Below are 23,292 nucleotides of genomic sequence, written 5' to 3' on the forward strand. Positions count from 1 at the left end.
ACCTATCAGCTGTTGTCCTCGACTGTAAAATGGGACCGTAACCCTGGGCTCAAACGGTCGTTATAGGGATTATATACCTGGCACACGGCAAGTTCAATATAGAGTTGGTATCGTTTTTATTTGACAGACAGGACTCCAGACCCCACCTCCCAGGCTCCTGTAACAGGTAGGGTCCAATGACTCTGGATGTGTGGGTCGGGGGAGGGTCCTGGGCATCCATCTCGAGATACTGGGGGCCGCCCTCTCCAGTGGATCTGAGCTCTTGGGTCCCCTGGCTGATTCCTGGTGTTGTCTTGGGCATGTTGGCTCTCTCTCTGGGCTTTTCCCCATTTATCGAATGAGCGCAACCTTAGGCGGACCCTGAGGGGGCTCGGCAGGGAAAAGCATGATAGACGAAGGCAACCTCTGTCCAAAGGTGTGTCGACTGGGGAAGGGTTGTTGTGATTGATCCTGCTCCACCTGAGATGCTCCGTGAGATGCACCAACGTAGGGTCGACGTGCTGCCGGTCACAGTCCCCGCTCGGAGGTGGCCGGGACCAGGTGTCCCAAAAGCAGCCTGGGCGGCAGCCAAGCCCAAACGCTAACGCGAGAAGGGGGCGGAGTCGGGGGAAGGGACAAGGTTTCACGAACAAAGAGGAGGGCGGAGAGGGGTTGTTCTGAAGACTCCACGAGTCGGACGAGCCCGGGCCACTTACCCTGGCTTCATCCACAACCCTTCGCGACTTTGGTGCGAAGCTCTGTCCTCCTGCTGTCCCCTGCCCAACCAGCCAAGGTCGCGGCGGCAGTGGCCCCAAGACTACAATCCCCTACAACCCGGACCGCATGGGGCGGGACCTGCCCTGGGGGCGCGGCCTCCAAATTGAATTTCCCCAATGGGGCAAGAGAATGGGCGGAACCCTCCCAATGATTGGCTGGCGCGGTGGCTCGGGGCGGGGCTGGCAGGGCTGCTGGCGCGGCTGGACGGGCGGCGCTTCCAGAAGCTCGGGGACGGTTGCTGAGGGGGACTGGGATCCCGGTCGCGGCGCCTTCCCCCTGACCGTTCCTAGTCTCTGTCGGATCCCGAGCGACCTAACCTGAGCCCGCGCCGAACGGGTGGGCCGGACTGAGAGGTGGGTGTGCAGGCCTCTAGGAGGCACCGGGACCCCCGACGGGTCCTGGGGGTGGAACCCGGATATCTAGACAGGGGTTCTGGGACTCCCAGACCTGGGTGCTCCCAACCATCCACGGGGGCTCTTAGCCATGGGATAAGGTTCTAGACTGCGGGAAAGAGGATACCACCCACGGACCTCCAGGAGGCTCCACGACCCTGAGGGACCCTGGTCTGTGGGGACAGACACCTTGGGGAAGGTCCCACATTACTCTAAGGCTTTTCTCAATCCCCGGGGACTGAAGATTGTGTGTGTGTGACAGGGAGCCCTGGAACTGAAGTGGGGCAGAGGCGGGAGTCCCTAAGGAGAAAGACACTTCCTATAGTCCCCTGGGTGTCATGGCTTACGCATCAGGGACCCCTGCTCCTCAGGAGACATGGGGGAACTCAGAGTGTCCACAGAGCCTAAGTCTGGTGATTGCTGAGTGGCACTTTGGGGGGATTACCCCCAAAGTAAGTGGATAAGAGGTAAGAACCCCAACAGAGGGAAGATGGGTGGTTGACACCCATCCAAGCCTAAGGGGATGGGAAAGGCAAGCAGCCACTTGTATAGGCAGGGCCCGAAGAACCCCAACTGTGTGGATTAGGACCCCCCCCCCCCACCAGACCCCTTCACCGGATGGGGTGACTCGACAAGTGACTGTTCTGGGGAGGGGGAAGGCATGACTGAGGGATGAATCAACGTGGGGTGGGGGCAATCCTGGGGCCATTTCAGTCACCATACATTAACTAAGCACCTATGGTGTGTCAGGCTGTGGGCCCTCAAATTCCACAAAGACATGAGGGCTGAAGAAAGGAAGGAAGGAACTGGAAGTTTGGGCCAGGATTTAGGGGGCCATGATGGGCAGTGACAGGACAAGAGGGAGTGTCCTGAGCCCCTAGGGGCACTTGGGGGGGGGGGGGGCTTTAGGAGCTAGAGGTGGCCAAGGTTTTGATTAAATCCATCCCTGCCCTCTGGGTCTTTGGGATCCTCCTTCCCCCTGTGACAAATCCCTGGCCCTCGACAATCCTCACTTTGCCTATCCAGAGGTTGGACGGATCAGGTTCTGAAGGCTATTTTAGCTGGGGAATTCAATTCTAAGTGTGTAAATTGGCAGGAGGAGCTGGGTGCCTGGACACCTGGCTTCATGAGGTCTAGGCAATTGGCATCAGACAGGGCAGGAGGGGAGAAGAGAGGAGTGTGTACAGAGAGAAGGCTGCTGTCAAGGACTGGAAGACAGGATGTTTCCGCCAATGGATTAAATCACCTGGGGAAATGCGGGGCAGCGGCAGCATGGATTTGGATATGCGCACAGCCCACAGCCAGAGACTGAGCTTTTGGTCCGGGAGGGGGCTGGGCAGGCCCTGGGGATAGGTGGGTGGGGCAGGAAACTGGAGTCTGGCGGGCACCCCCTGGTGGTGAGCAGGCTGTAGTTGGCCTTCTTAATCCAGGTCTCTACTCCCTGTTCGATGCTTAAAACGGGGTGAGAGCCCAGTTTAGGCCACAGAGCAGGCTGGCATCAAGTTAGCTGGGCTGGAACCAGGGACTCCCACCCTTGGTTTGTTAAGTTTTCAACATACCAGCTAGGACAGAAGGGAACTCCCAGCCGGGAGCCACAGGTAGCAAGGATCAGACACTAACAGATGATCATGGGTTGAAAGGGAAACTGAGGCACAGAGCCCAAGTGCCTGTGATTTCTAGAGGCCCCAGCAGGCCTAATTCATGTCTGTCTCCTGCAGAATTCTGTGAGCTGGTGTCAGGTGCCACAGGCACTGGAGACCTCACTAGGAGGGGACGGACAGAGGTAGGGGCCAGCGAGATGGCAGATGAGGCCTTAGCCGGGCTGGACGAGGGAGCCTTGCGAAAGCTGGTAAGTGGCCCGTTCATCCCCGCTCTGATGACAGGCAAGCCAGGTCAGAGGCAGGGCCTGTCCAGGCTACCTCTCAGCTGACAAGAGGAGGGGTGGAAGGAGGGGGCAGGAGGAGGGCTCAGGGGAACAGGACTAAGCCTGTTATGCATGGCTGATGCAGGACCCAGTAGCATGTGCCTGTCCATGCCAGGTGCTAAGGCCTGGTGCCTCCCAGCTCCCCACTGCCACCACCTGTTTAAACAGTAACTGCTGAGGACTCGCCCATGTGCAGCTACAGGTGTGGGGAGGCTAGATTTGCTCTCCCAAGCAACAGCCTGGGCAGTGCCTGGCCCTGGAGGCTAGCCCAATGTTAACAGTAGCAGCAATGATTAAAAATGCCAGGGCACAGGGGCTCCTGGGTGGCTCAGACTCCTGGTTTCCGCTCAGGTCATGATCTCAGGGTGTTGGGATCGAGCCCAGCATCTGCCCCCCCCCAACTCAGCAGGATGTCTGCTTGAGGATTCTCTCTCTCCCTCTGCCCCTCCCCCTGCTCCCGCACTCTCTCTCTAAAATAAATAAATAAATCTTTTAAAAAATGCCAGGGCACAGCAGGGGTCAGGCCAGGTGCAAGACCATCTCACAGAAGCTGTGACCACAGTAGCTCCAAAAGCCAGGAGGGCACTGTGGCTCAGAGAGGTGAAATCACCTCCCCGAGGGCACCCAGCTACAAAGAGGGTGTGCCAGGATCCAAACAAACCCCAAAGAGGGCCATGGGGGACCAAGTCTTGGGTAAGTCAAAGCCAGAAGAGCCCACAAAGAGGGATGGGGGCCCTTGGGGGCCCTTCTAAGCTCTGACTTCTAGTGTGTCATTTTCCCTCTCTCAGCCTCAGTTTCTTTCCCTGTAAAATGGGAGGGAGAGATCTGTGCAAACATATATCTAGGTCCTAGAGTTGGCATGGGGATAGGATGAGGCATGGGCCCAGATCTTAGAGTGGAAGAAGAATAGGCCCACTCTTTTCCCAGCTTCTATCTAACCATAGCCCACCCACCCCCATGCACAGAAACGCTGTAGGGCAACACAACAGGGCAGGCATGCGCCCACTATCAAGGGCAGGGAGCTACTGAACTGGAGGAGGGGCCAGAGCCCCGCCCCCATCCAGCCCGTAACCTCGGTGAGGGTGGGCAGTGGAGGGGCGGGGATTAAAGATTTACCTTTACCTGCATACCACTCTTCTGGAGGCAGGGGTCACTGGGCAGTGGCCGGTGCTGCCATGACCTACCCAAGGCAATCAGCCTGTGTGCCCTCGAACCAGCCCCTAGACTCTCCGGCTATGTACCGGATTGGTTTTCCAAAAGTTCCCACCACGTCAGCTCGACCTCCCCTCAGGAAGTCAGCTGGGGGTAGTAGAGTCAGGACATGCCAGAAAGAAAGCCAGGTCCCCGCGCATCTCCGTCTCTAGGGGTCCACTCGGAGGCTCAGGGTTCTCCAGTCGCCAACTCCCACCCCCATGTGGGATTTCAGAGAAGCAGCCAAAGCTGCGGCTGCTGTCGCCCCAGCCCCGCCCCCTCCCTGGGAAAGGACTCACTAGACGCTGCCCCTCGTCTCGGGACCGCGAAGCCGCCCAAGGTCTTTCCCACCCCCAGACCGGTTCCTCCACGGCCGGCGCCCGCCATTACTTCGCCCCGGCGCTGCCGAGGGTCCCCGCCCCGAGCGCCCGCCTGGCTCCCGCCGGCCTCGTGGCAAGAACGGGGGCGTCCCAAGCCGGGCTCCTCCCTGCGGGGCCGGGCCTTATAAGGGAAAGCTGGCCCGCGCCCCAGCTTCGGGCCGATTCGGGGACCCGGGCAGCCGCTTCCGGCCTATGCTCCCGCACATTCCTGAGGACGGGGGTGGGGTGCCTGCGCGGGATGGGGGCACTTGGGGACAGGCACGCCGCGTGTCCCTCCGCCATATACCCAGACGCCCTCCGCCTCGGTCCGGGGTTCGAGTTCAAGCTCCGACGCTCACTAGCTGGGTGACCTAGGGAAGCTGCTTAAGTGCTGTGAACTTTGATTTCCTCTCGGTAGCCGGAGACATTAAAGCAGGCGGTGGCGGGGGGCTTCCTGTCTGGCTCCCCACCGGGCGCCCAGTTCGGGGCGGCCCGGGAGAGGCGTGGGCGGTGCCCTGGGCGGGCGGGCGGTTCCGGAGCCTGCGGGCCTTCAGCGCCCCCTGGCGAGGCCTCGCCCCGCTGCCGGCCCGTCTCCCAGGGTGGCTGGAGGAGCTGGGACTGAGAAAATGCTTGGAAAGTCTTCTGTGTTGTGCGGGTGGGGGTGCTGAGTCCCAGAAAGACGCCGGGGCCTGTCAGACCCCACCCCCCACTCCCCACTAGCGAGGACAGAAAGGCCGGGAGACCCGGCCCCCCAGGAGGAGGAAGTGCCCTCTTTCCTCCCGGGAGAATTTCACTGGGCAGTTTCGGAAACCGCCCTATCCCCTTCCCCTTCCTTCTGGTGGACAATGGCGCTTTGTACTTCCTTCCCTCCCTCCCACAGTCCCCTCCACACAAAACGGTGGGGCCTGAGAGGGCGGGGAACATAGGCCACACAGCAGGGGTACTGTGGGCAAACAGTATCTAGGCCCAAAGGTTAGGGTCATGCTGGGGGATGACCAGTGGAATGAGGTTGTCCTTCCCCCAGCCCCACCACACTCATTTGGTGGGGGGATCAGATGGAGGATCCTATTTTCCAGATGGGGACAGTGAGGCTTCTAGGGAACACAGAGGTAGCCAAGGTTCTACATCAGGCTGTTTTCAGAGATAAGAACCCCATCTGTGGAACCCAGGGCATTCAGAATGGGTACCCAGGAGACAGAGGGCTGGTCATCGCATCTCTTGGTCTCTACCCTCTGTACAGGGGGACTGAACCAATTGACCCCTCAGGCCCACAATCTCCAAGTGTACCACAGAAGGTTCTAGTTCTGAGGCCAGGACTGCAGGGTGGGAAGGTGAGCCTCATTCTCCCTCCCTCTGCTATAATAGGCCCCCTTTGGCCTTTATAGTTCACTCTAGTCCAGGCTAGAGAGGGTTCCTTCCACAGTGGTGCCAAGGTCCTTGAGGTACCCACCATGGCAGACAGACCCCAGCAACAGAGCTATCTTCAGCTCAAGACCGACCCTGGAGTCAGAGAGACATGGGTTCAAACCTGGCTCAGGTCATTTGGCTGTGAACAAATGACTTCTCCCCCTTGAACCACAGTTTCCTCATCTGTCAAATAGGAGTAATAAAGTGACTGGGTTTCTGTGAGATTAGAACAAACTGGGTTCTCAGTGCAGGATCTGTCATATAGGTTCTCGATAAATGTTACTGATGCCTCGTATCATGTACTCATTTGCCTTTCTCTCCTCCTAAGTGGCTGGAACCAAGGAGGGGGTGATGTTTACTGCATGCACAGCTATGCAGGGGGACCACAAGTCACCTCCCCCATCCCCACCCACTGCCCTGAGGTGGAAGCCATTGTTTGGCAAATGAGAAAACCAAGAAACAGAGAACTTAAGGATATGTTCCCGACCACCCAGCCAGGTGTAGACTGAGGCTGGAACAAGCTGGGGTTCTGGCCTGAGCCTCAGGGGACCTTCCCATTGCTCCTCAGAAATGTGGAGACTGAAGGAACCATGGAGGGATCTGTGCCCCAGACCTCTCCCTACTCTTTTCAGACTAGGACAAGTGACCTGATGGCAGACGTGGGCCAGCCCATACACCTTGCTGAAACCTATCCCCACCACCACTGGCCCCCTATCCTGGAGTAGGAAGGAATGATGGGGGAGGAAGGCTATAGAGGAAAGAGGTAGAGGGTTCCTTGACCCTACCCCTGAATGATTTCCCCAGACCAGTCCTCTCTCTCTTGAGCCACAGAGGCTGTAGGCAGGAGAGGTGTGGGGGAGGCATCGCAATTGGCTGACTCTTTCCTGAACCTCGTTAGACCAGCCACCCCTAATTTCCCAGGGGTTGAGGGGCTCAGAAGCAGGTGGGAGCACCTGTCCCCCCCTTTGATACCCTCTCTAGGGCCCTGGGTAGACCCTCGTGCAGCTGCATTATCTATCTGGGGAACTAACCCTCCTACTCTGGGCCCTGGCCCCTTTGATGGTGGTTAGGACTGGGTCAGTACAGGAGAAAAAAATAGCCCCCAGCCAGGCAAGAAACTAGAACTCCTGAGCACCTGTCCCTGCCTCAGTTTTCCCATGAGTCCAGTGTGGATGGGGCTGCCACCCCCTAGCAAGGCTGTAGTGCTTTGGGATAAGAACATGGGAATCTTCCTTGCTCACAGGGTGGACTCCAGCTGCCCTAATCACCCTTTCGGGGACCCTGTTAGGAGCCCGTGGGGTGGCCTCCCTCCTCCTGGCTCCCAGGCTCTTGGGGGTTTGACGAAGGACCCTGAGACAGGAGTCAAATCTCAGAAAGCAGTGCCTGGCCCCGCAACTGGCCGAGGTGGGCAGTTGCTGGCCACCCATTCTGTAAACCATAGTGCACAGTGGGCTGTCCAGGAGCTCTGGTTCCATGGGCCGGTCTCTCTGAGACCCTGGGTGGGTGGGAGGGCAGGCTCGTGACAGGCATGTGGCAGAGAGAGTAGAGACAGACCACTCATTGTGGCCCAGGCCAAGCTGTGGGCAGCTGGTACCCGCCCTCTGCCCCGGCAGCTGAAATGCCTTGCCCCTCACCCCCGCCTGCCCCACAGTTGGAGGTCACAGCGGATCTGGCAGAGCGGCGGCGCATCCGCTCCGCCATCCGGGAGCTGCAGCGGCAGGAGCTGCAGCGTGAGGAGGAGGCCCTGGCATCCAAGCGCTTCCGTGCTGAGCGGCAGGACAACAAGGAGAACTGGCTGCAGTGAGTGGCCAGGGGGTTGGTCATGCAGGTGGGAGGAAGACGTGCCAGGGCTCGGCTGCTGTTGTGCAGGCAGGCGTGAGCACAGGTGTGCTTGCTGCCTATCTGGGTGTGCAAACGGCAGCACAGGCAGGCATTTGGAATACACCGGCATGTCTGTGGGTCCGGACCACTTGCCGGGCCTGGAGTCCCAGACACACGCATGTTGATAGCACGTCCGAGCCTGTGGTTCTAGTGCTCACGCACGTGGGCATGCGTGTGCCAGCGTGGAGCCAGAGGGTGTGCACCACTACCCGCCCCTCTGCCAAGGTTCTGGGTGCCCCGTCCTGGCCCCTCCCCTCAGCTCACACCCTCCATGACTTGGCAATGGCAGTGGGGGTTATAGTCATGCTGTCCCTGCAGCTCTCAGCAGCAAGAGGCAGAGCAGCGAGCAGCTCTGGCGCGGCTGGCGGGGCGGCTGGAGTCCATGAATGATGTGGAAGAGCTGACTGCACTGGTGAGGCCCAGGCCAGGCCAGGGGATGGGGCAGGGCAGGTGAAGAGCCGGACGCCACAGTCCAGCACCGGTGGCCTGTTTCTCATCCACAGCTGCGAGGTGCCGGTGAGTATGAAGAACGCAAGCTGATCCGAGCTGCCATCCGCCGCATAAGGGCCCAGGAGATTGAGGGTATGTGCCCTGCTCTGGCCCCGCCCTGTGCCCTGCCACAGGCTACCCACAGCACCTCCCGGCCACTCACCTGACATTTTGTCCTTCCCTTCCAGCTGCCACGTTGGCTGGGAGGTTGTGCAGCGGGCGTCCCAACAGTGGCTCAAGAGAGGAGAGCGAGGGGCAGGCAGCACAGAGGCTGGAACGCTGTGAGGTGAGGAAGGTGAGCAGGGTGGGAGGGTATAGCCCAGTGTCCTGTGCCCATGGATGCCAGCAGCAAAGAGCACCTGTGTGTCTTTGCTAGACTGGTACTTGACTGAGGGTGGGCATTTTTGGGGGGGACTCGAGGGCTCTATCTCAGGCCTCTGCCTACCCTCCCGGGCAACTTCTGGCCGCATGTCCCCCAATCCAGACTGCATCTACCCAGGCCTTCCCCTCAAAGCCATCTTGACTACACTGCTCCTGAGTGTGTCTCCCATCACCACCCTGCTGGCCTCCCTGCTCCCAGCCAACCTCTCACCCACCATGGCCATCCAGTCTCCACTCGGTAGCCAATGCAATCTCCCTGAAATGCATGGTACCTCCCCAGCTTAAACCCATCGTGAGGCTGTCGCTCCCTATCCAGATAGCCCACATCCTGACTTTGGCTTCTCAGGGCCTACCTATCACACCCCAGCTGACTGGTGGAGCACTGTTCACAGAGTTGACTGTTCTCCAGGGAGTGTGGGCGAGAGGTCAAGCTGTGTAAATTCCTTAAGTGGCCAGCAGAGGCCGCTGGGTCCCAGTGCCCGAAGGACTAACCCCCACAGACACACCCACTGATGAGCCAGGCTGGGGTCAGGGTCAGGGGCCTCTGCTCCAGGGATCTCTGAAGACCGGGAGTCCCCAGCAGGTTTCCTGTCATCCCCGACCCCTGGCATAGGATCTGATCCTCTCTGAACCGCCCTCCTCCAGGCAGTGCCAGGAGGCTGGGAAGTAAGGATCAGCATCCATGCATGTGCGGGTATGCCCACAGGAAGCTATGCCTAGCCCCTCTGCTTTGCATGCCCTGCCCTGGGCACCTGACAGCCTGGGGAGCCTTGGCTACATCCTGTGGGTCACCCACAGGTGCCAGAGCCAGAGACACAGGAGCAGCAGGCGGAGGTCCCAGAGCCAACCCCAACCCCCCAGGGCACCAGCCGGGATGTGACCACGGTAACACTCCTGCTGCGGGCCCCACTTGGGGGCACACCCAGCTTACCTGCCTCGCCTGTCAGTTCACCCACCACTGCTTCTCCTGAGCCTCCACTAGAGCCTGCTGAGGCCCAGTGTCCTGCTGCTGAGGCTGCGGGCAGCCCTGAGCCACCCTCCAGCCCACCCAGGGCCACCAGCCCTGAGCCGCAGGAACTGCCAGCTACCCCCAGCACTGAGAGGCAGGTGGTCAGCAAGGTGAGTCTGGATGAGGGACAGGGATGCCAGGCAGGTGAGCTCCTTGATTTGGGGAGTCAGGCCCTGCTTATGCTATGTCTCTCCTGCAGCTCCTGCCTGGTCCCACAGAGCCCCCAGCTGTCCAAGGCCCCACCAAAGGTCCCTCCAACACAAAGAGAGCAGGTGAGGGTCCGAGCAGGAGTAGCTACAGGCCTCCCCTTCCGTGTCTAGAAAATGGGCTCTAGTGCCTAGACTGCTTCAGCTTCTTCAAGGCTAGGCAGTCCCTGACACTCCTCCCACTGCCCCGAAGTGTCCCCACCCCCAGCCTGGCCCGCCCCCCCACCCATGGCCAGAGGCCTCCCCGCAGCCTTGAAAGGCAACGGGCCTCAGGCACATTCTTTTCCCCAATAAGGGAGTGCGCCCATCTCCCAGCTGAGGCCATGGGCAGTGCTGGCCAGGGCGGGTGTCCCCCATCCCCATCAGCAGGGAGGATCTGGGCACCCTTCCTCCAGCCCAAGCCTAGCCCCAGCCCCCAGGAGTGTCCAAGTCATCCTAGGGTCAGTGCTGGAGGAGAAGGAGGAGCCTATAAGATAGATACAGCTGAATGGGGGGCCAGGAACTAAGGAGGAACAAGACAGGATGGGGAGACTGGAGTGCAAGAAGGGGTTGGGAGGCTGAGGTGGTGTGGAAGAGAGAACTGTGAGAGGTGGAACCCCCCTATCCAGTCTCCTTTATCTTCCCCCACCTGGCTACCACCATTTCTCCAAACTGCCAGACCTGCCTGGACCCCGTCCCTGCCAACGTTCCCTGTCCGTGCTCAGCCCCCGCCAGCCAGCCCAGAACCGAGGTACTACCTGTTCCCACTGCTGTAGACTTGGGGCAGTCCCTGTCGCACCAAGTCACTGATAGCCCTCTTACCCCTTCTAGAGCCCCCCACCCCTGTCAGTGGCTCTTCCCCGTTCCAGCGGGCCGGCTCCGTGCGGGATCGTGTGCGCAAGTTCACATCTGATTCTCCTATGGCTGCTGGGCTCCAGGATGGTCCACCCCGGTTGGCCCTGGGTTCCTCGACCCCCACAAGACTCCTGGGCCCCTCCCACATCAGCACTACCCCTGCCTCCTCTTCCAGTGGCTCCTCCTCACGGGGCCCCAGTGACACCTCCTCCCGATTCAGCAAGGAGCCACGAGGAACAGCCAGGCCCCTGGCCCAGCTTCAGAGCTGCCCCCGGGAGGAGGGCCCCAGGGGGCGGGGCTTGGCTGCCAGGCCCCTTGAAAACGGAGCAGGGGGGCCCATGGCCCGCGCAGAGGAGCCCAGTGCCCCGCTTTCCGTGCCTGTCGGCACTGCCGAGCCAGGGGCCAGTATGAAGACCACATTCACCATCGAGATCAAGGATGGCCGTGGCCAGGCATCCACAAGCCGAGTGCTGCTGCCCACAGGCAACCAGAGGGCAGGTAGGCCTCCCTGCTGTCTCCCCACTGCTGGGGATGAGTGCCTGCAGCCGGCCACCCAGCTCTGCACATAGGACAAGTGCTGTAGCCAGGGTTCAGGGTGTCTCCAAAGGGTGTGCTGGGGGCAAGGGGCACCATTAACCTTGGCTGGCATCGCCCGCACTGGAGCTGATCTGACAGTAGCCGTTCTACCCCTCCAGAACTGACGCTGGGGCTACGGGCACCTCCCACCCTCCTCAGCACCAGCAGTGGGGGCAAGAGCACCATCACCCACATCAGCAGCCCTGGGACCCTGACCCAGCTGGGCAGCGTCACTCACGTTACCAGCTTCAGCCATGCCTCCCCTGGTGGCCGGGGAGGCTGCAGCATTAAGGTGAGCCCCTCCTTACCCCACCAGCCTCACGATCCATCAGTCTTATTAGACTGCTTCAGGATGTAGGGCTAGCAGGGTTCCTCTGCTCCACTCCTCCCCGACTGCACACACAGGGAAACTGAGGCCCAGAGACAGAACGGGGCTACCTACGGTCCAGAGCCAGCTGGTGGCAGAGCTAAGGGCAGACTAGGGTCTATCAGCCACGAGGTGTGTCAGAAACTTACTCTGTACTGGCCGCAGATTTCCCACATGCTGGTCTCTGGTCCTTACTCCCAAACCAGTTCGTTCATTCCTAATGAACAGATGGGAAAACTGAAGCTCAGAGAGGGTGGTGAGGGCTTGCCCCCTCTTCCTGTGCTAGCCCCAGTGCCCCTGCATCTACTTCATACTAGACCTCAGCCCCAAGAAGCAAAGCTGCTGATCTGCTCATCCAGGATCAGCCTGGCCTCTTAGGAGATTGGAGATCAGTGATTACCATCTGCGTCAACATCGCTGGGGGGTTCAGCAGAAGCACTGATGGGGGGACAGGCAGGGGGTGCCAGTCAGGTGAGGCGGCAGCCTAGCAGGTGCCACGGGAACTGAATACGCCGCACCCTTCCATTATTCATTCCTGAGGCTGGGATCAGCTGGCTGGGAGCTAAGCTGGGGAAGGGATGCCCCGTGGGCCACCGGCTGCCCAGGTAATGTCCTCTGGACTACACTGGGGACTGAATGGGACTTTGGTTGAGGTGAGATGGCTAGAGCCAGCTTTGGGCCTTCTCAAGGGTGACTGGGAGAGGTGGAGCAAGAAAGCACCCTTTCCCCTGCAGAGCAGGACCCAACTGCTCTCTGACAAGAGCGTGAGGGGATGGTGCTGAGGCCCTTGTGGGGGGGGGGGTACAACGGTGAGTTCTGTATCTGATACCACCAACTCACCTTAGTTTCCCCATCAGGAATCAAGGGAAAGCAGAAAAGTGCCTAAAATTTGCTCAAAACCTGTAGTTGGGTCCAAGGGCCACAGGCGGGCCAGAGAATATTTACGTCAGGGACGAGACACTTGTTACAGCAGATCGCTCAAAGCCCCGCCTCTCCGTGCCTCCATTCCCCCCATTGGTTCAAGGCTTTCTACAACTACATGGCCTAAAGGCAAAGGAGTGCAGGCTCTGGAGGCTGGCAGAGTGGATCCTAGCAGCTAATGCAAATAGTGGCCGAGGCAGGCCTATTCCTTGCTCCCTGCCTCGGTTTCCCCATCTGTGGGCCACGGGGCTGTGGCCTAGGTAGTCCTCCAGGACCTGTGCAGCGCTGCTGTGCTGCCGGTCTGTGATCTCTGCAGGGCCAGGGCCAGGCCTGGCGGTCTGCCTGTTTGGGCAGGCCGCCCCTCCCCCACAGCCCCCTCCACAGGGAGCCCAGAATAGGTTTCTATTTGGGCCCCAGCCCCAGCTGGCGGGTGGCAGGCTGGGAGGCCGGGAGGCCAGCAGGGGCGGGGCAGGCCCACTGCCCTTGCCTTCGCCCTCAGGCCAGCTGCAAAGACTCTGACACTGCCAGCCAGAGGCAACTGTCCCTACCACTGTCCCCATCGTCACCCCACCATAGAGCCCCTGCCATCACCATGCCGGGGGTACCGGGGCCCGGTTCTGAGCTGGCTGCAGCCCTTGAGGAGCGACTGGGCTTGGCGTTGGAGGAGCTGCGGGCAGTGGCTGAGGCGGGCCGGGCAGCAGTGACCCAGGCGGCTGAGGCAGCAGCCTCCGCCATGGAGCCAGTGGCCCGGGCAGCTGAAGAGCTGCGGGTGGAGACGGCGGCACTGAGCCGGCGGCTGGATGCACTGGGCAGGCAGGTGGAGGTGCTGAGCCTGCGGCTGGGGGTCCCAATCGCGCCTGACCTTGAGCCCGAGCTGGAGCCCAGTGAGCTGCTCCTGGCTGCTGCCGATCCCGAGGCCCTCTTCCAGGCAGCTGATGCCGGGACCCCCGTGGCCCACCCGCCTGCCTTCAGCACCCGCCGCCGCTCCTCTGCCGGCCCTGCCCGCAGCAGCAGTCTCGTAAGTCCCTATGGGCTGGGGAAGGGGGGGTGGTTTTGAGTAGGTTCTGCCTCTGCTGAGGGGCCTTAAGATATGCCAGTACCTTCTCTGAGCCTCAGTTTACCTATCTGCAGTGGGACTGGGATGCTAGTGCTCCAACGCTCAGGCGAGAGGGTGCCAGGCTCCTGGCCCTGAGGCATGCTTGGTGGCTGCCCCAGCAGCCCCTGGCCAGGGCCCAGCCCCCACCCCCACCCCTACTCTGCCCAGCCAGGCTGAGTCTCCCTAAAGCAGCTGCCACTTCGGCTCTCCTTACCCTCACAGCAGATAGAGAGACCCTGCCAGGAGGGGAGGGGCTGTGATAATTGGGCTGGGGGCTTGTCTGCAAGTGGTTGGAAGGTGGCCTGGGAGGCGTAGGGTGCTAGGTTGGGGCTGCAGGCCCCTTGGAGCAGGGGCAGGCTTCAGAGAGGACTTGGCTCTGAGCAGTCCCAGTCAGACACCTGGTCAGGAGCCCAAGGGCCCTGGTCCAGCCCCTTTGGGGTGTGTGTGTGTGTGTGTGTGTGTGTGTGTGTGTGTGTGGCATGTGCTGCCTGGGCACTGGCCCAGGAGGACCCAGGCCTTGGGAACTGCCAGGACAGAGCACAGCCTGCCTGGGAGGGGGCTGGGAATGAAGTAGCAGAAAGAGCTCAGGTTCAGGAGTTAAGCTACCTTCAGCTCAGACCCCAGGCTACCTCACACTTATAGAAGGGCTGTGGGCAAGTCATGGAGCTACCCTGAGCCTCAGTTTCCCCTTATGCTAAATAGGGACAGTAAAATCCCGAGTGTTTATACAGTGCTTACTACCAACTGAAAAGCACCAGTATTGGCACGGTTAATTGTATTAACACAATTCCGGGTAGATGGGGAGCCCTACGGCAAGGCTGTCAGTGCCTCTTCCCCGAGTCTGACCGCAGTATGACCATCCGTGCACGGGCAGTCTGGCCAGTTGGTGGTTATTTCCAAGGCTGTGCCCGCAGACCCAGGGCCTAGTCCCCCGTCCGTTGGGGGCACGGTTGGTTTCATCTACACCCCTCCTTAAAGTCCATGCCCTCTCCCCACCCTGCAGATGGAGCCAGAGCCAGCAGAGCCCCCCTCGGCAGCCGTGGAAGTGGCTAATGGCGCCGAGCAAACGCGGGTGGACAAAGCACCTGAGAGGCGGAGCCCACTGAGCGCAGAGGAGCTGATGGCCATCGAGGATGAAAGCATCCTGGACAAGATGGTATGGCCAGATCTGGCGGACTGGGGGTTGGCAGGGGGCAGGAACCCAGCAGGCAGCAGGTGGGTAATGACAGGGGTTCTATCTGCAGCTGGATCAGACGACAGACTTTGAGGAACGGAAGCTCATCCGGGCTGCACTGCGTGAGCTCCGACAAAAGAAGAGAGGTAGAGAGCCCCTGCCCCACTCCAGATCCCGCTGCTCCAGTGCCCAGCTGCTCCCCTTACTCTGGGGTCCATTCACGGACACTCTAGTTCAGTAAACTGCCCTACCCAGCTGCTTCTCTAGCCCCAGATGTTCCCTTGCGTCATTCCCCCTGGATCCAGCTTCTCCCTTCCCTAGCCCCTTCTTTCCCCCTGGCTACCCCAGTTATACCGTCCCCAACCTGCTTCTCTTCTCCTTCCTAGACCTAGTTACTCCCTTTCCTAGCTACTCCTTCTTGGATCCCATTGCTTCCCCAAGTACTGCCGACTACTTCTTCCCTGAATCCAAATACTCCTTCCCCCAGCTGCTTTTCTCTCCTTGAGAGCCACTGATGACCACCATAGCCTCTGCCCCCCACCCAGCTTCCCATTCCCTGAGCACAGCTGCTTCTTGGACCCAGCTCTTCTTTCCCTCAGAGTCTAGATTCACTTGCTGCTGTAGATACTCTCTGAATCTGATTGCTTCCTCCAGGCCTCGCTGATAACCACCTAGCCCCTATGCCCACCCACCTACCTCTTCAGACCCAGTGACCCCTTTTACCAGCTTCTGTCCTAACTCCTCTTTCCCTGTAGTGAATTACTTCTCAGTACCTCCAATTACTCCCTCCTTGGATCTAGATATTTCTTCCTCTAGCTGCTCTTCTCCCACTTAAGACCTATTTAAAGACCCACTCAGCTACTAGCCTCACTCAGCTTCTCCTTCCTTGAACTCTGCTACTCCCCCCACCCCACCCCCGCCCAGATCTGCATATTCACTCTGGAATAAGCTACTCATTCCCATAGAAACCCCCTTTGTGGACCCAAATACTCCCCCTTTGAGTTTAGCTGGTCCATATTCCCTTGTCTCTGCCTGAGTCCATTGCCACACACCACACCCCGCCCCGCCCCCTGCCAAGTTATAGCTATCCCCTCCCCCTCAGCTACTCCTGGAGAGGGCCCTTGTCCCCTGTCTTCAGTAGTTCTAACAAGTTGCCCTCCACCCCATCTTGTGTGCCCTGTGTGCCCGTGCATATGTGCTGTGTGGGTGATGGGTGGCCCTTCTGGGCATGCATGGGGCATCCCCCCCCGCCCAGACCAGCGGGACAAGGAACGGGAACGGCGGCTGCAAGAGGCACGGGCCCGGCCAGGGGAGGGCCGTGGCAACACAGCCACTGAGACCACCACGCAGCACAGCCAGCGGGCAGCCGATGGCTCCGCTGTCAGCACTGTCACCAAGACCGAGCGGCTCGTCCACTCCAGTAAGGGGCCAAGCAGGGCTCAGGGCTCCGGGTGGGACTATATCCACCCCACTGGCCCCACGCCTCACATTCTTCCTCTCACCCCTGCCGCTACAGATGACGGCACACGGACGGCCCGCACCACCACAGTGGAGTCCAGTTTTGTGAGGCGCTCGGAGAGTAAGGCCGCCCGGGTCGCCCTGTGCCTGCCTGCCTGCCCACCTCCGCAGACTCTTCCTCAAGCTCTCTCTCCGTACCTTCATCTGTGTGTCTCTCTGTCCAGCAGTCACTTTCTCTTCTCTGCCTGTGGCTACCACCATCCCCCCGCAGCCCCCCCGCGCTGTCTCCCCATGTCCAGCCCGAGCCCGAGCCCTGCTCCTCTTCCCCTTTCTCACAGATGGTGGCGGCAGCACCATGGTGCAAACCAAAACCTTCTCCTCATCCTCATCCAAGAAGATGGGCAGGTGAGCACAGGTACCCATCCCCAGACCACAGACGAGTCAGTGCCACATGGGACCCCACTGCACACCCATTCTACAGAGGGGTAGACCATGGTGCTGGAACGTGATGAGCATACAGGCAGGGAGGGTCAGAGCAGGAATCAGGCCACTCCTGCTCCCCTTGTGATCTCACCTAATCCTCAGCCATACCACCTCTAGGGAGGCCAGAGATTTGTTCAGGGTCTCCCAGCTCTGAGTGGCACCGATGGCGCTGAGCCCGTAGAGAGGCCTGCCTGCCACTGAGCTGCCTGGTGGCCCTGCCACTTCCCAATGTCTGCAGACCACGTCCCATGTCACAGCACTTTTGCACCTTATTCTCATGAGGGAGGAGTACACCTCTGTCCTACAGAATATATCGGGGCTGGTAGGATCAGAATTCAGGCTGGGAACCAGAGGGGTTCAAGAGCTCTGGGCCAGAAAGACCCGTGTTCAAGTTCTTGCACCGCCCCTCATGCCCTCTGAAACCTGAGGCCAGAAGCCTGTTCCCTCATTTTTAGTGGAAATGATAAGTATCCCTCCCTCCCCTTGTGAAGTTTAAAATGACGCAATAGATATGAGCTGTTATTATTACCATTATTCTGATTATGCTGGTGGGCATTATTAGCTGATAGTGCCCAGAACCTGAACTCACCTGTCACTCGATCAGAGAGTGAGCCTTCTCAGAGAACTCCCCAAGGGCCAAGTCTCTTGGAAAGAGTGACTCCCACCCTCTTGTCCTTTGAGCTTCAGCCTACTCTGCAAAATGGGTGTGATAAGGACGCCTCCCTCCCCTGCTGACCGGTGTTGGGGTTGTGGATTACCTACCCCAGGGTGTAGAGTCGGGAGCCCAACAAGACCCCTCCCTTGGCGAGCGGGGGTCGAGGCTCAGGAGCAGCCTAACAGTCGCCTCCCTACCCCCCAGCATCTTTGACCGCGAGGATGAGTCCAGCCCGCGGCCCGGCAGCCTGGCGGCACTCGAGAAACGCCAGGCAGAGAAGAAGAAAGAGCTGATGAAGGCGCAGAGCCTGCCCAAGACCTCGGCTTCCCAGGCGCGCAAGGCCATGATTGAGAAGCTGGAGAAGGAAGGCGCCGCGGGGTGAGTGGCAGGGGGCGGGGTGAGTGGCAGGGGGCGTGGCTGGGTGGGGCCAGAAACGGGAGGGTGCAGTGGGAGCTGTGCTGGGAGGGGCCTGGGACCGGCTGGGTAGGAAGCAGCATCCCCTATGCTTGAGTGACCCGCCCCCCCCCCACGCTCCCCTGCAGAAGCCCTGGTGGACCCCGCGCAGCCGTGCAGCGCTCCACCAGCTTTGGGGTCCCCAACGCCAACAGCATCAAGCAGATGTTGCTAGACTGGTGCCGAGCCAAGACACGTGGCTATGAGGTGAGCGCTGTGAGGCCAGGCAGCCAAGCTTCTTTCTTCTCCCCCCAACCCCCACCCCACAGGTCCGCACCTCCCTCTTGGCAGAACTCCTTCTCACCCCCTGTGCTTTTCACAGCCCCCGTGCCTGCAGGGAGGATGGAAGTCCTCTTTTGGGATGAGGAAACAAGGGACACACAACATGCCCTAGAGTCCAGAATAACTGATTAAGTGGCAGGGCCTAATGAGGGCCCAGTTCAGAGCCAGACCTCACCCTTGGAGTCCCCCCTCATTGCTCTTGGGAGTGAGAGTGGGGGAGCTCGGTAAATACCTATAAGTAAGGGAAGGAGTGAGGGAGGCATGACCGTGGTCTTAGCTGGGTGGTGCTGGGCCTCCTGGTTGCTCTGTGCCAGCAAGTAGCAGACGTGGGAGTTGACAAACTGAACTGAAGGGTGCTCGTGTTCCCACTCCCCAACCGCTATGCAGCCTTGGGCAAGCTACAGGGCCTCTCTGACCCCAGTTGCCCTACGTCTGGAATGCCAAACGCTGGGGGCATAGAAGTTATGGGGAAGCTGACCAGTCCTCCCACCACCCATACATAGCACGTGGACATCCAGAACTTCTCCTCAAGTTGGAGTGATGGGATGGCCTTCTGTGCCTTGGTGCACAACTTCTTTCCCGAGGCCTTCGACTATGGGCAGCTCAGCCCGCAGAACCGGCGTCAGAACTTCGAGGTGGCCTTCTCATCTGCTGAGTAAGTGTGGGCCCCAGCCCTGCTGGTGTCAGCTGGGCATCTGGGGCTGCGCAGCTGGGCCAGGCCCAGCTGCCCCAAGGCCCCCTGGAGCTGGCCAGCCGCACTGTCAGACAGTGGCTGACACCCCCTTCCCCAGAAAGCCCCTGTCCTCTCCACCCTGCCCACCCGCCGCTGAGCGTGCCAGGCGCCCGCCGGAACGAAGGAGCCACTGGCCCGCCTACCAGCCCCGGCCCAGGCCCACCAGGTGGCCCTGTCCGTATCCCCCCATCCTCCCTCTGCCCCCTCCTCCATCTCTCTCTCTTTCCCTTTCTCTGTCCTGCTCTCCTCCCACTGTCACCAGAGCTCCCTGCTCCCACGGGATCCCGGCTGGAGATTCCAAAAGGAGGCTCCTGGCCCGGGCACCGTGCCCGCCCAGCCTATATAGGTGTTGCCAGAAGCTTATATAGGACATCAGCAAGCCCTCCACTTTGGAATCGTTACCCCGTCTGCTCACCTCACCCTCAGCACCCTCCATCTGTCTTTCCTTTTCTCCTTTTCTCTTTCTGGTTCCCCCAGATTTCTTCCTCTTCCCCCTCCCCCACCTCCTCTCACGCCTCCCTCACCCCCCCCTCCCTGGGGCACAGCCCTCCTCTCCAACCTCAGTGCCAACGCCATTGCCCCCACCCCATTCCCGCTTGCCCCAAGAGTTCTCTGCACCTGTGACTGGTCTGGCCCCCCACCCCTGTCTGCATCGCACACCATTAGTGATGGGTAGTGAGCGGCACGTCCACTATGGGGAAGGGGCATGCGGGGGGGCCGGCAGACTGCAGCACTGAGAATGTAACTGAACTCTTGTCTCTGTGTGTGTGTGTATGTGTGTGTCTCTCTGTTCTCCTCCCCTTTCTCTTCTTTGCCTCTTCCCCCTCTTCCTCTCCCGGGCCCTGCCTCCCTGCCCCTTCCCGGCCCCCTACCCTCCCCAGGACCCATGCGGACTGCCCGCAGCTCCTGGACACAGAGGACATGGTGCGGCTTCGAGAGCCTGACTGGAAGTGCGTGTACACGTACATCCAGGAGTTCTACCGCTGTCTGGTCCAGAAGGGGCTGGTAAAAACCAAAAAGTCCTAACCCCTGCTCAGGGGCCCCACGGTGAGAAACGCCGCCTCGCCCACCTGTGCTGTATGCTGGAATCTGCTCAGAGGGGCACAGAGAGAGACCCGGGAGGTGGGTGGGGGAAGCAGCCAGGAGGAGCCAGACACGGGCCTATCTTCTGGCAGTTCAGGGTCTAGCAGGCAAGACCATTCTTCTAAAGGGGCAGCGACAACCCACATGAGCAGGACTGAGATGGAGCAAGCCCAGGAGGGAACCCCAGAGGAGGCACCGGACCCAGCCTGCAGGCCCGGGACAGCTATCTGAAGAAAGTGCAAACCGAGCTGGGATCTGAACGACAAGTTCAGGCTAAAGGAGGGAAAGGGAGTCCCGGGCAGAGGGATGAGCCTATGCACAGGGCTGGGGGTGAGAGGGATGGAGAGCACGGCACACCCAGGAAGGGAAGGAAGTTTCATCTGGGTATGAAGGGGAGAAGGGGCCACAGGAGTTTGAACTTCCTCCTGAGAACAAGGGTCATAAAAGATTTCCAAACAGAGAAAGGATGTATGTGGTCTGGTTAGCATTCTAGAACAATGCCTGGATGAGGGATGGGGAGGGAAGGAATGGGCTAGATAGCTGGAGCAGCTTAATAAGAAGTAGGACAGGTTTCCTGATGTATCCGGTTGGGGAGAGAGAAGGAGGCTCAAGGAAGTCTGCTAGGCCTCCAGTCTGGGCACTGGGGAGCTGGTGGTGCCACACTCACTGGAGAGCTCAAGAGCGGGGCCAGTTAACAGGAAGATGTTTCTGGATCTCTAAACCAGCTCTGACATTTTCTCTCTAGCCACCTCACCTCAGAGCCACAGTAGAGAATTCAGGTCCTGAGCTAACTGTCCATTCCAGAGAAGCTGCTCAGAGGAGAAAGGTGGCCCAGCGTCCTGGAGGTTTTAGGTCAGAAACAGGGCCAGAAACTGGAGCTCCAGACCCCCCACTTAGGGCTGCTTTCCTTACCCCATCACTTTTCCCACCTATTGTGTAGAGAGAAGAAAAGACAAAGGCTCAGAGGGAGCCAGGGGATTGCCCAAAGCCATGTGAGTCAGGGAAGAGCTAGCCCTCAGATGCCCCTCGGGGCCTGGAGCCATGTGGGGGGCAGCCCACATGTGCACACATATACCCAGAGAAGCCAAGCAGGTGAGGGGAGGATGGGCTTGGTTCTGTCTCCAGGTCATATATGGACTTAGGAGCTGCCGCCCAGCAGGCTGGCCTGGAAGGAGAGGGGCCCAACCCAGCCCTGATCCAGTTGGAAAGTGTGACTCAGCCGCGCTGTTGCTCGAATTGCCCTGTGTTTGGCCTGTCACTGGGGCAGCTGGAGCCCTGAGCTGTGAGCCCCAGTGTAAACAATGGCTTTATAAGGTCTCCAGGGAAGACACCAGAGGTGGGAGGGAGCTGCACGTTGGGGAGCCCGGGATCCCTGGGGAGATAGCCACAGCTTGAAGGAGCTGCAGAAAGAGGCTGCCTTTTTCCCCATAGTATAGCCAGGGAAATGAATCCTGCCTGGGGCAGAGATGACCCCAAGGGCACATAGCACATCAGCAACAGAGTCAGAACCTCATTTCATCCTGAGTGCTCCCAAGGTCTCCACTGAGGCAGAGAACTTGTTGCTGTAAAGATGAAAAAACTGAGTCACAGAACAGGGCAGAGCTTCATCTAGCACACAGAGCTGATCAGGGTACAGCCTGGACTGAAACAGGTCTCCCGCCTCCCAACCTTCTTCCGGGAAGGAGTCCGGGTGAGCTGGGAGTAGGCCCCAGCCCTACCATGGTCCCAAGTTTGACCTTGAAGGCACAAGATGGGAGGAGGTAGTCCTGGGCCCTTTGGTATGTTGGCAATAGGAGGAGTTCCTGCCTTTATGCCTTCCCTGCCTAAGGAAATTCAGTTCACGTGGACATGGAGGGAGCAAGGCAGCAGAGGTCTTGCTTTGGGGTGGGGGGAATGGAGCCAAGGAGCAAACTCCAGCTTTAGAGTTCTGGGGCTGTCGGTTGCTTAGTGGCTGCAGCCCATTCACTCCAGAGTGGGGAGATGGCTCCTGCAGTAGGGAAGAGGGGGCTCCAGGCGGGTGTCAACACCCAGGGTTGAGTGCTTGAGTCCCAGAAGGCCCAGCCCTGCACCTACTAAGCTCTGGGGCTTGAAACATGACTCCTGGTCTGTGACTCAGTTTCCCTCTCTGTAAAGTACAGCCAGCACTCTGGAGGATGACAGAAGGGCGGTCCTACCCTTGAGGATGTTGTAGATGGTTCTGTCTGTATTGATTGGGACCCTCATCTGTCTCCCCTGCTCTACCCAAGGCAGGTGGTAAGGGTTTAAGAACTACCAGCCCCATCCCCCCTCCCCCCCACACACATTCGCTGTCCTCCATCTCATGTAGCTGGTGCAAGGACAGGGGTTCCCGGGCCTCTCTGCAGGAGGTACCAGGCCAGGTATCTGAGAGACAATCCAGGGCACAGAGGGTTACAGGGGCGGTCCTGACTGCAGAAGAAAGATTTCCCATGGGTAAGCCCCCACTGGATCCAGTGGCCCAACCCAGAGGCTTGTGCCAGCTGGAGTGTGCCATTGAGGCTGTGTTGGAGGTGGCCCTCCAGAGAGAACATGGGTGGGGTCTGGAGGCAGGACCCCCCCCCCCAGGGCTAGGGGTAGAGACATGAATCCTGCCCAGAGTTGGAATGGGACATGGCCCTCCTCTCCCATCTCCACATCCGCCTGCCTGGCTCGGCTCCCCGCAGTGATCCTTCTAGGCGAGGGTGAGTGGGGCCTGGGGATTCCTGTCTTCCCGGAAGGCTTTTACCCCCTTCAGTCAATCAAGAATCTGGAGTTTATGGAAGACCAACAGGCTGCAAGCAGAGAAAAGACCTCCAGGTAGAGGGTAGCCGCAGGAGGCGGGGTCGGTGCTGACAACCACCCCCGTGCCCCCTCCCTGCAGGATGCTGGTGGACTGCGTGCCCCTGGTGGAGGTGGAGGACATGATGATCATGGGCAAGAAGCCCGACCCCAAGTGCGTCTTCACCTATGTGCAGTCGCTCTACAACCACCTGCGGCGCCACGAGCTGCGCCTGCGCGGCAAGAATGTCTAGCCTCCCTGCCCGCACGGCCCGCCTGCGGCAAGCTGCCCCCACCATCCAGGCACCATCCCCTCCCTGTGCGCCTGCCCACTGCTGCCCTGTCTGTCGCGACACCCTCCCCCGCATACACACGCTGCGTTTTGATAAATTATTGGTTTTCAACGA

General features: G+C 59.8%; 1 protein-coding gene across 8 annotated transcripts; it reads left to right on the forward strand.

Moving 5' to 3' along the window:
• The first annotated feature begins 955 nt into the window (after positions 1–955).
• On the forward strand, positions 956–23,292 carry LOC130541802 (smoothelin). 8 transcript variants are annotated; one of them, XM_057308212.1, is made up of 21 exons: positions 956–1,109; positions 2,867–2,997; positions 7,681–7,829; positions 8,229–8,322; positions 8,414–8,492; positions 8,588–8,694; positions 9,579–9,899; positions 9,989–10,061; positions 10,654–10,725; positions 10,806–11,327; positions 11,525–11,697; positions 14,793–14,945; positions 15,034–15,109; positions 16,219–16,383; positions 16,480–16,542; positions 16,760–16,826; positions 17,764–17,937; positions 18,102–18,219; positions 18,798–18,949; positions 19,909–20,074; positions 22,989–23,097. In XM_057308212.1, the coding sequence occupies exons 2-20, from the start codon at positions 2,947–2,949 to the stop codon at positions 20,051–20,053; spliced, it is 2,754 nt and encodes a 917-aa protein (XP_057164195.1). In that variant the 5' UTR covers positions 956–1,109; positions 2,867–2,946; the 3' UTR covers positions 20,054–20,074; positions 22,989–23,097. The 8 variants fall into 8 exon arrangements, with proteins under 8 accessions (XP_057164195.1, XP_057164194.1, XP_057164193.1 ...); XM_057308211.1 differs by having other exon boundaries at positions 19,909–23,292; XM_057308210.1 differs by lacking the exon at positions 19,909–20,074 and having other exon boundaries at positions 22,989–23,292.

Source organism: Ursus arctos, unplaced genomic scaffold (assembly GCF_023065955.2).
Source record: "Ursus arctos isolate Adak ecotype North America unplaced genomic scaffold, UrsArc2.0 scaffold_65, whole genome shotgun sequence".
NCBI lineage: Eukaryota > Metazoa > Chordata > Mammalia > Carnivora > Ursidae > Ursus > Ursus arctos.